Source organism: Antrostomus carolinensis, unplaced genomic scaffold, assembly GCF_000700745.2.
Source record: "Antrostomus carolinensis isolate BGI_N321 unplaced genomic scaffold, ASM70074v2 scaffold2344, whole genome shotgun sequence".
NCBI lineage: Eukaryota > Metazoa > Chordata > Aves > Caprimulgiformes > Caprimulgidae > Antrostomus > Antrostomus carolinensis.
This window is the reverse complement of record NW_010309903.1, coordinates 19,180-36,530: the sequence shown is the minus strand read 5'-3', so window position 1 is coordinate 36,530 and position 17,351 is coordinate 19,180. Positions and strand designations below refer to the sequence as shown.

The 17,351-nt window shown below is 40.0% G+C and overlaps 1 protein-coding gene across 1 annotated transcript in view; it reads right to left on the bottom strand.

Annotated features, from left to right (window-relative positions):
• Positions 1 to 2,197: 2,197 nt before the first annotated feature.
• LOC104523582 (phospholipid-transporting ATPase IB) overlaps positions 2,198 to 17,351 on the bottom strand; it is a gene marked incomplete at both ends in the record, with an annotated part of 33,809 nt that continues 18,655 nt past the window's right edge. Inside the window, 6 exons of the mRNA XM_029084551.1 lie at positions 2,198 to 2,337; positions 3,601 to 3,685; positions 5,343 to 5,412; positions 7,566 to 7,615; positions 9,307 to 9,389; positions 10,760 to 10,865. Coding sequence (XP_028940384.1) covers positions 2,198 to 2,337; positions 3,601 to 3,685; positions 5,343 to 5,412; positions 7,566 to 7,615; positions 9,307 to 9,389; positions 10,760 to 10,865 — 534 coding nt within the window. The remainder of the gene's footprint in view (positions 2,338 to 3,600; positions 3,686 to 5,342; positions 5,413 to 7,565; positions 7,616 to 9,306; positions 9,390 to 10,759; positions 10,866 to 17,351) is intronic.

Genomic DNA, 17,351 nt, shown 5'->3' with positions numbered 1-17,351 from the left:
AAAGAGGGTAGATTTAGATTGGACATAAAGAAGGAATTTATGATGAGGGTGGTGAGACACTGGAACAGGTTTCCCAGAGAAGTTGTGGATGCCTGATCACTGGAAGTGTTCAAAGTTAAGCTGGATGGAGCTCTCAGCAACCTGCTCTAGTGAAAGACTCCATGTCAGGGAAGTTGGACTGGACAATCTTTAAAGGTCCCTTCCAACCCAAACCATTCTATGATTTTATGATGAGGGCATTAGAGCAGCTACCACTTGTAAGCAACTATGCATGCATGAAGAACAGAAGGGAAAGTTGCTGCTCACACAGGTGTGTAGGCTGAGCATTAGTTACAGGTTTGACAAAGCCTAAGTTTTGTTATGAGATATTCAGCTGGTAAAGGTAGTAGAATATACTCACACAAGTCATTTGCTTTAGTACCCTATAGCCTCCTGATGAAGCAGCAGCGCTATCGCTGCTAACGGCATTTGAAGGTTACAAACACAATCCAAGTGTGCAATTGTCGATTGTCTTTTATTCCCAAAATCACTTCTTCAGCAGTTAAACATGACAGCATGGGGATGAGCATGGCTGAGCTACCTGAGCAGGGGAGTTACTATTACACCTGCTGAAGCCCTCTCAGCTGGTGTACAGGTGGGGAAGGAAGCCAGTTCACACTTGTCTTCACATGTGCACCTCTACTATGATCCAGTGATCTCAATACTCAGACTCACACAGTAGCTCTCCTGCTCTCATTTGAGCCCTTAGATGAAAAATTAGCCTGTTAAAATACATTATGTTTTACGTTATAGCCACAAGCCAGTTTATTATCTCAAAAGAACTGCCTACAAACCAGAGAATTTAACCTGGGAAATATCAGCTCTAAGAAAAAAAAAAGCAAAAACAAAAAACCTAACAACAAAAAAAGCAACCTCAAAAAACAAGTTTCAAGTGCAATTCCCTGCTCCCTGGTACGACCAGCAAGCGAACACTATCAGGAAAGGAACAGAGTGAACACTTCCCACCAATATGGCACTAAGTCTAAAACTCCAATTCTACAAATTGCTCACGGGTCTCCTTTTTTCAAGACATTAAATTGTGAAAAGAGACTGAAGATAAATGACCAAAAGTGATCTAAGGTTTGAGAACACATTTTAAAGTAAGAGAATCAAGCCATGTTCATTTTTCATCTCAGTAAAATGAGAAGAGTATGATAACAAGTGCAGGAAGCAAAAAGCTGGAAGGAGCTCTGCAAACCTACAGGATCAAGGATTAGATAACCACAGTGCTACTGGCTGACCAACACAAAAGACAACTTTAGCCATTAGTTTGAAAAGCAAGACAATCTTCAGCTGTTGCTGGAGAGTTCTTGGAGTTTTTATGTTACCCTATGAAAGTTAGCTCCCATCCTAGTCTCAACCTCCTTTCCTCTACTCTCCCAACTAGTTTAAATAACCAACAGTGTTCCTGAACTTAAATTGCATTGTTAATATTCATTAAAAAAAAGAAATTGAAGTTCAAAGAGCTTTTTTAAAAGAAACCACTAAATAAAACAAGACTGAAATAACTGGAGCAAGGGGAAAGAGCATGAACAAATGTAGGCGAGAAGTGTGACTACCAACATTTCAGAAAGCAGTTAAGACCAACACAAATCAAAGAAAACACTGGCCCCTAGTGCTGACGTTTTTGCACTTCATTCAGTGTGGGATTACAGTTTCAAACTGGTTCTGGTACCTGCTTTCCCCTTCCAGAATTATGAGTTTTGCAATTTGGATGCAGAGCAGTTTTCATTTTTCAGTCCATGCAACTACAGGACTTGGTGAGCAGTTTGTTTTGCCTACAGCATCTACAACAGCCTTCAGAAAACCTGGACTGTGACTGCTGTATAAAAAAAATCAATTTCTCTTCATATATTAGTACACGGTAACTTGGTGCAATGTGACTTAATACATTATCAAGTTACATCAACCTTATACAACATCGCAACGTAAAAAGAATGCGAGAGAAGAGTGTCTAAGTAGCAATGACCTTTTATACCTGAGTTAGTCTCAGAGTTATGAACTAAAATTTGAGAGGTCTATGGACTGAACAAGTTAACAGCTAAGAACAAAGTTTCTCATTAACAAAATTAACAGTTTGATGTATAGAGTCCAAATTCCACAGGAAAAGACTGATTTAAGGGAATCTGTATCTGATCACCAAAAAAGTATGTCTTACCTTTTCAATGATCTCATAGCATTCCTCCAGCTTCTGAGTTCTGTCTTTCAGAGCTGTACTGGTTTCATTGTAGACATTCAACCACTCTCTGTAAGAGTTTTCTGACAGGTCTGCATAAGCAATGCACAAAGTCCTAAGACCTACAAAACAGAAGACAGCTATTACATACAGTAAAATCACACTATCAACAAATCATTAGTGCCCTAATGAATGCTAAATTCTAACCCTCTTTCTGGAGCCAACAGGAGCTTTTAATGCACACTTAAACTCTGGATTCCAGAAAATTTCCCTGTACATTTTAAGGCATTTGGATTTTCACAAACAAATCTAGGAGTCTGGCTCATTTATGATACTAATGTTTGTATAAACCAAGAGAGAGCCTAACCGGCACAAACTTCTCCCTGATTTTCAGTATTGAGATCCAAGCATACCGGAGCAACAAAAGGGTCATCTTTAATCTTTTTTAGTTTTAAGTATGAAAACAAGCTTAGCTTTCATGTGTTTTTAAAAAGATTAAACAAAGAACTAGCTACATACTGGGTCTGGAGATATTACTCAGTCAAACATACTGCACAGCCCACGTTTCCTTTTAGAAAAACTGTTTTCTCCTTCAGTGTATGCACATAACTCACATTAATAATGGGAGTTACACATGCACAGAAGAGTAGAGAATTTGGCCCATGAAGTATAAAAACCACTTTACTAGACCACTGACAAAAATTAACATACGGAAGTAATGTGGGTTTTTTTCTGGCATGAGTCAAGTAGAAAGGAGCGTGTGCCATAGAATACAAGGCTTAGTTACTTAAAATGCAGGAGTCTGCAAAAAAAAAAAATTTTTTTTTTTTTTTTTTTTTCAAAATGGAATAGATGTTTTCAGATTTAGGAAGAAAACCACTGGTACATGCTTTTACTATAATGCAAATGTTTTCTGCTACTGCAGAAGAGGGAACAAAGCCAAGTACTTCCCTGTGAATAGAGCCATTACATCAGTCAAAGCTCCTTAGAGACCATTTCAGATCATCTTTGATGTCTTGGTCTGAACAGGTTTCTCAGCATGTTCAGGTTATTCTGCTTCATAAACCCAGGGACTTTGTCCTTTGACTTTTACACTGGCAAAAACACCTCTAACTCCAATGTAATTGAGGTGTTCTGGGCTTCATCACAGCCACAAAGAACTCCATCTTTTCCTTCCAAATTCCACTTCCTTACTGAAATCGTGGAGAAACAGGGCACAAACTGCCTCAGGCTTAGAGTCATCCTAGAATTGTTAATTTGCTGATTACATACCACTTAATTTATCTTCATAACCATCTTATTTGGCACTGCAAAGCTTCAACAATGGAGAACACGCTGCAAGTAATTTGATAAACTGAATTCTCATGACATGCTATTTCTCTTACCTTCTGTTGCGAAGTATTCAAGATGGCACAGTGTTTGCTCCATATACTGGGAATCTTTTGAAAGTCTCTCAAATATTACATTATCCTATTAAAACCAAATTCGTTACAACAGATTAAGTTGAAGTTGAAAGTTCCCGTTTGTTTCTTTACAAGTTCAAGTGAAGTAACCTGAGTGGACCTGCTAGTGAAGAGAACCCAAGCCTACGTTTACAAGTAACACATTCGGGTTTTAGAGACAGGTTTGAGCACACATCCGGTAATCTGGATTGTGCCCAGTGGCAGAGATACTGCATCCACTTTAAATAACAGCGACAGAAGCACTCTGCCCTCCTCCTCTTTCCATAAAGGGATCCCCATTATTTTGTAGTACAAAACACTTCTTTGAATTACTAAGGGGATGTATTGATCTTCAGAGACTGTGTCTAGTCTTATGCAATACACACTGTAGCCCCATATAGAAGAGCTTCTTGCAATCCTTTCTAGAGAAGATTCCCACTGATGTTAAAAAAATAGAAGGCAGAAACACTGAACAGGTTCTACCACAGAATTCTCTCAGAAATAGCCTTCCTCCTGCAGCAACTTTCTTCATCACTAAATCAAAGGGCAATTGAAAAGGAATAGGTAACAGCTAAAAATCGAAGTGCAGCACCATCATCTACATATCTACAGTCTCTGGATTTCATTCTGTAACTACCAGACAAGTTGTTACATACATGTAAAATACACAAACCCTGCTTTTTCTCGAAAATGTACTAAGTAAACAGGTCTTCATCTATCACTGATTAGAGACAGGCATACAAAACCAAGTAATTTATGATGGATGTGACAGGATGGGAGATGACTATGGGAATATGGAAGAATTCATGTATAACAGGCAGTTAACTTACAGTTGAGTGGTGGATGCAGCAGAACATACAAGACAAAACACCAGATTACACTAATTACAACAACCCTTTTGCTCTGTTAGACATCCAAGTTGCTCATGCAGAAGATGGCACAAGCAGTAACTGAAGACAAATTGTTGCAGATCTGGGCAGTCCTACTAGACATACAATTCTGAAGTATGGCACAGTGACAGTGGGCTTAATTCACTCCTGCCACATCAGTGCGAATCCAGTACATTTTTACTAAATCAGGGGAGTTAGACTAAAGCAACGGAGCAGTGCACCCAGAACTATATGTCAGGGCAAATTCAAGTAAACCATATCCTTACAGAAGTCAGAAATAGTTTCCCCTGTTGCAAAAAGCCACCTCCACAGTTTTCCATTGAAATCAGAACCACTTGCTGGCTGTGGCCGTTTTGCAGCCTTTGTACTTTGGTAAGTTATTGCTTTTGTCAAGAGAGAAGCACAACATGGTGCAAGTCACAATGACAAGTAACAGCAGGTGCAGAGATGCAACAGGGCCAGATCAAGAGCCAACCACTTGAGAAGGGATTTCAGTATTACAGATTCAGACAACAGCACTTAGTCTAGCTCCTGAACTGCTGCTGCACAGCTGGGTGAAATCCTGCCTTTGCTTAAGTAAAGGGCACTGCTCCCATTAGTTTCAGGATTTCAACTGGGTAGTAGAAAGCCTGTAAAAAGAGTCAGAGGAAGAAGTGACAAATCTCTTAAATCACTTGGCCCTAAACAGAAAGCCAACAGGTATTATGTAGGAGACACAAAATGCCAGCATCAGTCACAGTTGCTGAAACAATAACTGGTAGCGTTGGTTCTCTATTAGGCAACATAATTACTTACAGCCCCTTTGCAGTAGAGACGTAGCTGTCCTGCTGGAGTTCGAACAATCACTGACATTCTCTTCCTGTTGCTATTGAAAGAAAAATATTTGCTTTCATCAGTCAGTGACTAAGAGTAAATCCCTTTCTAGCCATTGAATTTTCTCATCTGAGATCAGGCGAGATGTAAAAGCAGTAACTTAAGACCCCACAATCTTTGACAGGCAAGGAAAAACACTAAATGGCCCATTTCCAGCTTCAGCCCTATGGCTCCCATTGGTGAACACTCAACCAGAACACAGACTTGCACCCAAAAGTGAGCAAGAATTTGGAAGACAGTAAGATGGCACAGAAATCCTCTTGAAAGAAGGGGAGTCATATTTATTCTCAGCTTTTCCTTATTCCTCAAGCAAAACTGTTTTGGGGACTTGGGCTAGAAATGGAATCATTAAGGCTGAAGGTGCATTTATTACAGGCATAACAGGCACTGAAATAACCACTCACTGACAAGGGTAGTTATTTAAATTCCTAACTCAAAAGAAGGCAGAAGTGTCATAGAAAGAAATCTTGGTGTAAGACCAGCTCTTGGCCTCCCTATAGGTTCTTTATATTGATTTAATCAGACCTACATAGTTGGAATTATGCAGAAGAAAATCAGACCCTCTGAGCAGGGCTGCATATCAAGAAGTTTGGGATATATTTTTAAAATAAAGGTAAACAGTAGCATACTGTATACAGGTATTTAAAAAAAGGAAGGTAGGCAAGGATTTTTTTTTAAAGATCAATTTTGGCATTTTGCTTCTCAATCTCTCCTTTAGAAAAGCCACTGCAAATAAAAATGCAGCTTAAGAGATAGAGTCAAGCAAATCAACTCTCAAAGAGAGCCCTAAGAACACCTGGTTTCACATTCAAAAGTTATATGTAACTAATTCTTTTCCTTAGTGAAGAAAGAACTCAGAAGCATCTTCCTTTCCAATTCCGTCCTTGCCAATACGTACAAACAGATCAGAGCGTAATCTTCCTCCTCCTTCTCTGAAGTTGCTCTGGGAGATCTAGCTTCTTTTCGTGGCTCAAAAGCCACGTGTAAGAAAGTAAGCTCTTGGCATGTATGATCAGACAAAATCCTTTCCAAGACTTTCTAAAGAAAGTCTGGAAGGACAGCAATTAGCTGTGCCCAGAATTTCTGCAGTAAGCTAATGACACTGGAAAACTATCTTGTGCTTGTTGAAATCCAACTGTAGGAATTCTCTTACTAGTCAAGTGGGAAGTTTCTACACACAGGGAAGAGCTAAGACAGTTTTTTTTTTCTGCTACATGCAGGCTACAGCTACTCCTGTCTACAGACACCAAGGTACTGGTCAACTTGTCAGAAACCCCAAAAGACTCATCTAGTACCTTTTTAGATATTCCCACAAGTAGCTTAAGTAGCTACATTCTTAATGAAAAGGGGAAAATAGCCAAGAGCAATCTTGAAAGCAAGCCAGCACAGAAGAAAAGCTGTCTACCCACTCTTCCCCAACTTTACTTTTACATACTCCTTTATAGCAGAATCAGACAACTCAAAGAGGGCAGAGAACAAGACTTTAAGGCTTTAAGTCACAACAAGAATAGAAAAATATCATAAAAGCCTGCTGACTAGCACCATCCAAACTAACAAAACTTTATCAACTGTCAAAAAGAAAGCACCTTTAATCACCTCCAGTGATTCAGAGGCCTGATGCATCACAAAGCTTCCTGCTACCCAAGTGGTACCCATCCTAACTAGCCTGACAAGTTAGGAGTGCTTGCAAGGTTTAGCTTTTCATGGCCGGAGTGATCATAGTTGGAGTGGTTCTTAAAAAGCAGCACCAAAAAGCCCTCCAGTTGTAGATTCCATCTACTCAAAAACAAGTAATTTACAGAAGCACTCTTAAAGTGCAACCTCAAAGCATGTTCTTGAAGTAGGTAAGTGACACATCAGGAAATTAGTGAGACACAGAATTACATTTTCAGGGCATCAACTTCTCAGTAAGGCAACAGAGCTGGAGTGCTAGGGGAGAGTTTCATGCTCACATGCAAACAGCCACCAGTTCGTAAGAAGCTCTGTATTAGCCTTACATTGGAAATGAGGAAACAGGGGGGAAGGACAAAATTAAGGAAGGTCAGCTTTTCTACTGCATCAGCTGAATCTTTTTATTCTCAATAATATATTGACAAAAATGGTTTTCTTGTTACCCTGTAGTCAGTGTATTAGAGGAAAACTTACCTGGAAAACTCCAGTACGTTAAGAATTTCAAAGGTTTTTTCTTTTCCCAGCTACAAAAGAAAGCACGTATTATTGGAACTTGCAGTATATTCTTACATGTGTAAACACACAAGTTGGTTAAACACCCTTGTTTACACAGCCCAGTGTGAATACAGTGTGGTAATAGCTCCCTCTCCTGGTAAAAGTAATGAAGAGCCCTATATAATGAAGGTTGCCTAATCTTACACGAACATCTAATATTGTGGCATCCTCCCTTTATTTTTACACCCTTTCAAGGAACTAGTATCTTGCTGTAGAAGGATAAGCACGCTCTGAAAGTTAAGCTGCATATTTACTTCTTAACAGCTATCAGCCCTGAGACATATTACAGACTGTGAGCATTATTCCAAGTTAAAATAAATAATGCCATCCAGATTTGCTATTACAACCACCTTTGTCTGAACTGCCCTTATATTTCTTTTACTTGAATGTAGAAGCAAATTAGATTTTTTCTGCAGTAAAAAAGTTTAGCTGAGGATTAATTCCTGCTATCACCAACAACTGTTTGCTGGGCTTGAGCATGAGCAACCTGAGAAGATAAAAGGATTTAGAAATGCCTCAACATCTTTGTGATTCCTGTTGTATAAGATAGTAAGAGCAGTGGGAGTTACTGGGGTCTCAAAACTCGAGTGGTATTTGTAGCTTGTGGTTAAAGAAAGGGATATAGCAAAACCTAATTGCAGTAAAGAGCTATGTCCTACGAGGCTCTTATCAATTCAGCAATATCCCCAAGGCCAAAAGCCACTCCCAATCCATGTCACATATACTGCCACAGCTGTAGGCAATGAGGAGAGACAGGAACCTCTGAGAGTCACCCATTTTATTTCTGGCTATAGACCAACCATGCTCCCAGCTTGGCATGTATGTAAAGTATAAAACTAGGTCAGGTGGGCCTAGGTCTTCCTGCAGAGGAGAGAAGAGCCTAGATAGCTTTAGATGACACTGCTCATACTAAGCTCTTCCCCTTAAACTAAGCAGCAGTTTTTTGAGTAGCTGCAAAAAGGTTGTGACAAGTCCTAGAAATATGTGTTTTAAGTGCTTAGCTTGGCAGTGTACCAAGAAACTTGAAACTTAATGCACCTGAAAGGAAGGACAAAAATACATCCATTATTCTTAATAAGCACCTGACCATATATTCCGGAGACAAAGTTCTCATCTTAGTTTACACCTGTGTAAAACTGGAGCCACTTTAGCTTAGACCACAACTTAGATCAGAATGTGTGGCCCCATGAGTCTGAGACTGCCTGTGTCAACTCTAATCCGTTAATAACGCACCCCTGCATACAGAGCTTATTAAGCAGATATATCTTCTGTAGAAGATCTTACTTAGAAGAAAATTTCCATTTTAATACAATAAATCAAACATTTAGAAGTACAGTAACCCTTTAAATAACAAAATTTGACACATGAATTTCCTTCTGATATGAGTGTGCTCATCTGTGCTCCCTAGACAAGGGAAATATTCTTCAGGCACAACTGCTGTCATTTCCCATATAAGCTACAACTTCCCATTGCAACATGCCACACAAAAGGGCAGAGGACTTTGCACATAAAAGAGTAAGACAACTTTTCCTAGTCTGCAAAAGCCTTTTTCATAGAGCATCCTGAAGGCCCTCTAAAGGGGAATTCACAAGAACCACACAGGAGACATTTACGCTCTGCATGAGCTTGGCAGCCTGTGCCACGCACATCTACTACTTACGGCATCGATTATGACTGAATGTGGAGTCCGTGCTGTGAAGACATAACCCAGTTTTTTTGCTCCTTTCACTAATGCCCCTTCATCTGCCAATATAAGAAAAGCTTAAATTTAATCTGATATATATAGAAGAGGCCTGCAAAGCCCACACTTAAATATGCCACATTGCTGAAACACTGAAGTTCCCATTCCCCATGTACTCCCACATCTGTAGGGCTGCTAGAGTAGCTCTGCACACACTTCCACAAGAACATTCACATTTTAGTCCTATGAAGACCATGTAGGATCAACTATGCAAACTTCATACTCAATCTGCATAAAACATCCTGTAACTACTGAAGCATTAAACTATTGTTGTGGAGGAGTTAAACTTTTCTACAGGAAAGAGGGGAAATATCTGTTCTGAAAGCAAGATCAAAGCTGTGTTACTCTAAATTCCTACAACGTGCACTTAATCAATTTCCTGCTGTAAAGGCACTTAAATTCAGGTGCTACAGAAATAAGTAAAGCATTGTCTTCTGGAGACTGAACTGAGCAGTGTCATTAAGAACTCAAATAACAGTTTAAACCAGAGCCAACACCTCTACCTCTAGCAGATTTTCATACAGCCTCATGAAGGAGCAAGTGGCATTAACCACAACCACCATACAACTGAATTTAATGCCCAGCTCAAACAACCCTAATGTCTCTACAGCTCCCTTTGTCTCCTCAGTTTATCAACACTGTGAGCTGCCTTACATGGGCTGTTCACACTGACTCTTCAGACACCCTATTAAGACAAATAGAAATGCTGCTGCTTTAACACTCAATACATCACTACAGCAATTCTAGAAACATCCTCAGAAACTGAGACAAATTTGATGGGGAACAGGGCCCTACTGTTCTGCATTTTGGCCCTGCCTACCTCTTTCAGTACCACTGTGCTGCCTGAAAGAAGAAAGAAATGGGTGAAGGGCAGGCCCAAATGTGGCCAAGACTCTGCTATTTGTTGTATCATGTCCTGTATCAGCACCTTGCACCTGCCTAAAGTGACGTGGGAAGCTACTAGATCAAGACAAATAGTTTGCAGTCAAGCCAAACAGAGCACGTTGTTCATGCAGAAACAAATGAGTACTTCCATTGGTCAGCTCTATGTAGGAAAGACAAGTCACTGAAGGTTTACTTTTGCTTTCCATCCCTGCAGAAAGAGGCCAGAGTAGAAGGTCTCATGAGAGTAGAAGGGATCCTAAACCTAGCCTAGCTCTACAGAAACATCATGGACTCAGCAGTTTTGTATGAGGCGTTCAAAAGCAGCGTGCACTGTTGACAGAAGATGTCAGATCTACTCCTAGCATTGTGGAAAACATCTTGGTCTTAAAAATCAATGATCTTTTCAGAAATATCAGGACTTTCATTCCCATTCATCCATTCATATCCCTTTACTCCTTCCCCCCCCAAAAAAAGAGCAATCACCAACCTGGAGAGGAGGCCTGGTAGATTATTTTATTTCCTTGTCTCTCAGGAACAACAGTATGACACACAGCCAGCAGAGTGAGGAACTCCTGTATGTGCACAGCTGTGGGCTAGACAGGACACCAGGAGAGTCAGGTTTAGTATTACACAGACTGAGAGGCAGCTGTTCACTAACCTAAGACCCCCTCTTAGGTACCACAGAATAAAAAGTGCCACGTTCTCTATTTATAGTAGTTGTCTTGGTCCCAGAACATCAATACAGCAGTTAAGGGTCAGTAGTAGAGTGCTAATAATAAACACCTCACTTAAGTTGCAGAGAACTGGGAAGCCAGAATGTTCCCCCACACCCCCAAATATAAAAGTATTAGTTTTGTAGCATCCCAAGTTTCATGTAGGCGAAAGATGTCTACCACAAGATGGTGATGATAATCAAGCATCAGGAAACACTACTTTTGTAGCTTCTACAACAGCTTTTAATAGATTGGCAGTAAGTACACCAGAACTGAAGTTATCACAACTGCACCCTTAGTGATCAACATTCAGAAATGACAGCAGCTGATTAGCCAGTAAAAGGTAACATCATGTGCTCTTCCACGGGAATACATCATGGCAGAAATACGTCAGGCAGAAATTTGATCAATGATCCCTACACACTCAGCATCATGAGAACACACAAGAGAAAACACTGTTCACAGCCTGCATATTCACCAGCTACCCCAAAGTGCTTAAAGAGACACCAGGTCTAAAACTCAGTGAAGACACTGTGGCACTTAAATCACAGGCCTCTGATGAACAAGTTCTGTCAACTGTAGCTACAGCGACTTTGAAATGCAGTCCCCATCCCATCCTTCCCTCCTTTCCACCCCTGCTTCTGACACAGCATTTTCAGTCCCATAGTAGTCAGAAATGGTAGCTCAGATGCCCAGCTCATGACCTGCCATACTAACTTCTGCCACAGTTCACAGGTTTGTTTGGTTTTTTTTTTTAAGATGCTTGGCTGAAACAGTTGAAGCGAACACATGTTCCCCTTCAACTCTACTATACCCATAACATCCACAGTTGGTTAAAAATCTTACCAAAGTCAAAGTAGCTGTTTGCTCAGTGACCGAGTGAGACACATTACAGAAAGCCTGCATTTGCTGAAAGCTTTAGTTGACTTTGCAAGCTCTCACAGAATTTTTGCACATGAAAATATAATCTAATTTCCCAAGTTTCATTAGCATAGCATATTTTATATATACTCTGTCTTAACAGAACCTCTACAAAATCATCAGCATTACAAGAGCTGTAGGCACAAGGTCAGGCCAGAACTCCACCATTGTAATATTAAAACCAAGATCAGATGGAGAAGAATCCTACAAGATTCTAGTAAAATAGGATCCGAGTTGTTTGGGGGTTTTTTTAAATGGTTTATTAAAAGAAGTTTCTACAGAATTTATTCTGCTAGTGTACACCAGAATGTAGCCTTTTGTTGTGAAACAATGTTGAAATTAAACCTTTTCAAGTGAGAGCTACATGCCACCAGAAATCCTCCAATGCAAGACTTGTATTACATATATTTTTCTACTAATATATGCAATACTATCTGAAATGCACCATACAGTTATTTTATAAAACCCTTTAATCACATAGAATTACCAAGACATTAAAGGCTCCTCCATTTCCCACTTGGAGGGACACTTAAAATGCAACTTCTCCCAATTAGACTATCAGCATTCACAACTGGCTCTCAGATGTATTAATGTTTCTCTTACCAAGCTCTGTGACAAAAATAAAAACAAAAGTTTCGTTTTATCTCAGGTCCCTGTTTCAGGGACAAGACCAAGAACCAGGAAAAATTTTGAGTTTGTTTTCTTTGTAATGGAGCACACAGTCTATATACTTGCATAACAAAGATGCACTGGCAATAGCAAGCTTTAATTAGGAGGAAGTAAATTACTATGAAAGCCACAAAACAATGTCAGCTGGCAAATGCTGTGTTAACATGTGTAAACAAAAAGTAAGCATATCTGATAGAAGTGCAATAAAAAGACTGAAGACCCAATACTTATGTTCTTGTTTTACTTCATGTATCTTGTCATGAATATTTTCGAAATAGCTTTCCCACAGGACCTTTATCTTTGCATACTGAAACTTCTGAATTGTACGGTCACATGCCACCAAAATAACAACAGTTGTAGCTTTTGACATGCTGGAGCACAGAGGCTATGTTAAAGAAAACGAACAGATGGAATACAGTCAGAGAGTAGTGTGCAAAATGTTAAGTCCACAGCAAATTACTGGTCAGGAGGTTACTGCTGCTCCGTTATTTACAGTGAAAGTAATGAAAGTTGTATCTCCACCTTCAAATGCACAGCTTGATAGATTCTAATTTCAGCATCCATTGCTACAGATCTTTCATGTCCTTTATATGAAGTCTTATGAGGAGCGGCTGAGGAAACTGGGGTTGTTTAGCCTGGAGAACAGAAGGCTGAGGGGAGACCTTCTCACTCTCTAAAACTACCTAAAGGGAGGGTGCAGCGAGGTGGGTGGCAGTCTCTTCTCCCACGTAACAAGCAATAGAACAAGAGGAAACAGCCTCAAGTTGCACCAGACAAGGTTTAGATTGGATATTAGGAAAAATTTATTCACCAAAAGGGTTGTCAAGCAGCGGAACAATCTGCCCAGTGAAGTGGTGGAGTCACCATCCCTGGAGGTATTTAAAAGACATGTAGATGTGGTGCTCAGGGACGTGGTTTAGAGGTGGACTTGGCAGCGCGAGGTTTACAGTTGAACTTGATGATCTTAAAAGCCTTTTCCAACCAAAATGATTCTATGATACATGTATATCATCTAGCCCCTTACACATTCATAGCATACATTTTATCAGCTAGAAAGAACCTGTCTCCAGTAATGTCAAAGTTTTTAATCCTTCCTGTAAATACATTTCTGCTTTCAAACCAGCAATGTAATTTGTTGCTGTCTTGGTATTTTCACAGCTCACAATGGATTACATGGCAATCTTCCAATTCTACAGCAAGAGATCACCAGACAGAGGCTCATCTTATGTCAACTCCTCCACACAGCTGCCATTTGTTTCCTTCCTATATTGTTCTGGCATTGACACTGTATTTATTGCACTGGCAATAATCAGGATAGAGAATTAAAATTCCTACTTCAGAGTTATGAATAGAAAATGAATTAATAGGTTCTGTGGCAATACATCCCTTATATTATACCAAGCTTAACTCCAGCATAAGACTAAAGTCCCCCAGGTTAACTGATTCTGCTTTATTACTTATTTTCCTCTATTAAAGCAAGTCTGCCATTTTAGTACTCAAACTCTTACTGATGGTCTCAGACATTCCTTGCCTGCGCATTTGTCAAGCTCAGCTTTGTTTCTTCCCCCCCCAACCCTCCCTTCTCTATTTATCTGTAGCAGGACAAAGTCTGCATATTTTAGTCTCTTGTTCATCTGTCCACAGGTAGCTCTCAGAATTCTAAGCACCTTTTCCTCCCATTTTTTTCTCCCTGTGTGCCAACAGCTCTGGGTGAAAGCTATTGCTTCTCTTTCTCTATGCCTTTTCCAAAGATCCATGGAACACCTAGTGTACAACCACCTACAGCAGCGATATATCCCATTGGCTAAACTAACTTTGCAGGCTGGCCCTACAAGCTGAGAACTACAGGCACATGGAGAGACAGTCTCATAGTTCTAAAGTAGTTTCTGGATTGTTGTCTACAAAGCCTTACCTATACTAAAAGCAAAGTTCCCCTATCTAGGAGTCACAGCATTATCCATTATCGAGCAGTGCATGGACCACTAGTCAGGAAGCTGTATCACAAGTTTTCAGCCCTTTGTGTTCTCCTTTATTCAGAGGAAACAAAATATTGAGTCAAAACTCCATCTTTTGGGGAGCAAGCTGCACACCCACACATTTGTCACACGTGGCCTTATCTGGGCCACCTCACTCTGAAGACAGAAACAGCATTACTCTAGCCAACTGTTCAGCCTGATAAAAATTACAAGGAAGTTGCATGTAAAGTTAAAGAGATTTATTCATCTCTCCTTTTACCTGTAGCAGTATCAGATCAGTGCCTCCATTCACAATATTTCCAGATGAGCAGAACCAATGAATCTTTGAGGATATGGTCTAGAAATGGCAAATGGGATAAGGCACAGTCTAACAACTTGAGCTTACTGCTTTGCATAAACGTGGCACATTCTGCCAAGGACAGCTAGTAAAATACTTATCTACTTCACTACCAGGGAGAATTATGACTCAATGTCTTAAGAAGATGTGAACTTCCTACTGTTTTGTTCATTAAAATACCTGTAGAACAGTGTCAGGATCCAGCCATGTTGGGCATCTCTAGAACAGTAAAGCTGGTAACGCTGGAGGGGATCAGGATATTTCAGGCACAGACTCAAAGAACACATTAGCCAGCATTTGGAAACTAATATAGTGAAATACAAGTTTATGTTGTCCAAAGCCACTGAAATATGGCCTGTAATTAAAGATACTGCCTTGTACATGAGCAAAAGAGAAGCACCAAGGTCCCATACACAATAAGGGCAACGGCAAAATAGTGAAAAACATTTCCCACCAAGCTATAACAATGTCAGCTGTAAAACAGTATGGTTTGACAGTTTTCAGGCAACAGTTACTTTCCGAACTAAAGCCCCCCAGAGGTTCTCACTACCTGAATGTATTTTCCCCCTACCCTATTTTAGATTACAGTTTTTCATTCCAGTACTGGTATGCTTTTCTTGTTCTTCTTTCCTAAGGAATTAAGAATCAGCTGACAAGAGCAGTCATTTCAACAAAGCCTGACGGGGTAAAAGCCTCAGTTCCTGCACACTTCATTAAAATAAGCAGACATGTTGGAGATCCTAAATGAGCACTTTCATTAAGCTAAAGTTACAGCTCAACATGACCACAACAGTTATCTGTTCTGCATGGTCAGCCGCTTAACTAACCATCACATATACTGACTAATTCGTGCATCTGCAGCTATACAAAGTGCTTGCTGCTTCTTGCCCAAGTGGTAATTTACAGGCCAAAGAAGAGAGTTTATATGCAGATTGGAAATAGTAGAACAAGTTCAGAGAGAATCCAGGGAGATAACAGAGAAGTCTAGGATGAGATCCAAGTTTATTAGTTCTTTCACTTCTTGATCTCCTTCCCTGCACTTATATCATCAGCGTAAAAAATAACCCCACACCAAACAGGCTTGCATCTCCACAATGAGCTTATTCGTAGCACATGTGCAACCAGCAAGCACCAAGATAAAGAACATCTAGCATATTCAAACTTTCTTTTAAATTTTTGGAAATAACTGATCTTGCCTAATTAGAGTTTATACTGTTTTCCCTATAGAAACAAGCCAGCATCATACTCATGGCAATGCTGCACAGTTCATCCAAGAGAAACTGTTACCAAAAAAAAAGCACAGGCAGACAAACCTAGATACTTTCTTCCATATGAAAATCCCAGAGAGTCAAGAGAAACCTCCACATGTTTTCAAGACAAGTTATTTTTCCTTGGAACACTTCCTGCAGGGCAATAATTCTTTGACTGTTACTCAGAGTGGACTTGGCCATCAGTCAGTCCTTACACACCAGTGGCCCCGAAGAACTATGAAATTTAGAGGCAATGCAGGATGCTAGAAATCTTCCTAGCAGATGGAAGACTCTCATGAGGACAAGTACATTATTTTTTATTTTCAACCTGGAAAGAAAATTACTTGGCACTGAGACAGCTCTAAACTAACACTTGGGACTGGATTGAAAAAATAAAATCTTCAAGACCAGAGCAATGAGCACTTATTGAGTGTTTGTGAGAGACAGCACATTGACAACTTGAGCTGAAAAATGGCAAATGTTTAAAGGTAATTCATTGCCCCGCTGACCCCACAAGGCAGCTTGTGCTAGAACACTTCAGTTTTATCACCTCAGTTCACTAAATGAGTACATTGTCAGATATCTGGCATTTGCAGCTATCTACTAGCTATGAAAAATAAGACACTAAGCAGTTTTAGGTAGAAGGAAGCAGTTTATGCACCTTAACATCTGACCTGATGCAAAAGCTAACAGGCTAGAAACATGCATCTCTTTCCCACAATCCTGTAATCCAGCCCTCATCTCCCTGACGCAGTTTGACAAATGGATCTGAACTTCCTAAGCAAACTGTTACATGTAGTCCTTGCATTCTTGTGTCTTGTGCTAAATCACCACTTGTCAGTGGGTGGCATCCATTCCTCCAGTACAGTCAGGCTCCAAAAGATATCTTTGGCCTAACACAAGATATACCTAAGTCTTCGCAACCAGAAGTTTCCCCACTGATTATCTGAGGGCTGAGGTCACACAGTGTGCTCAGCCCAGTCAGTTGTGCAATAACAACAGTATTTATCTGTTCAAGTTGCCAGCCAAAAGGAAACTTGGTGCATAAGGATTCAGCATGTAAAGAACAACAACTTCTATCTGAGCTGCTAGACTAAGTGACACATAAGGAAGCTACCAAAATTCTTTATTTGCCTACTACAACAACAAATATTCCTTTTATCTCCCAAAGTAGATGCTCTATCCAGAGAAGATCAAAGAATTAGAGATAGCC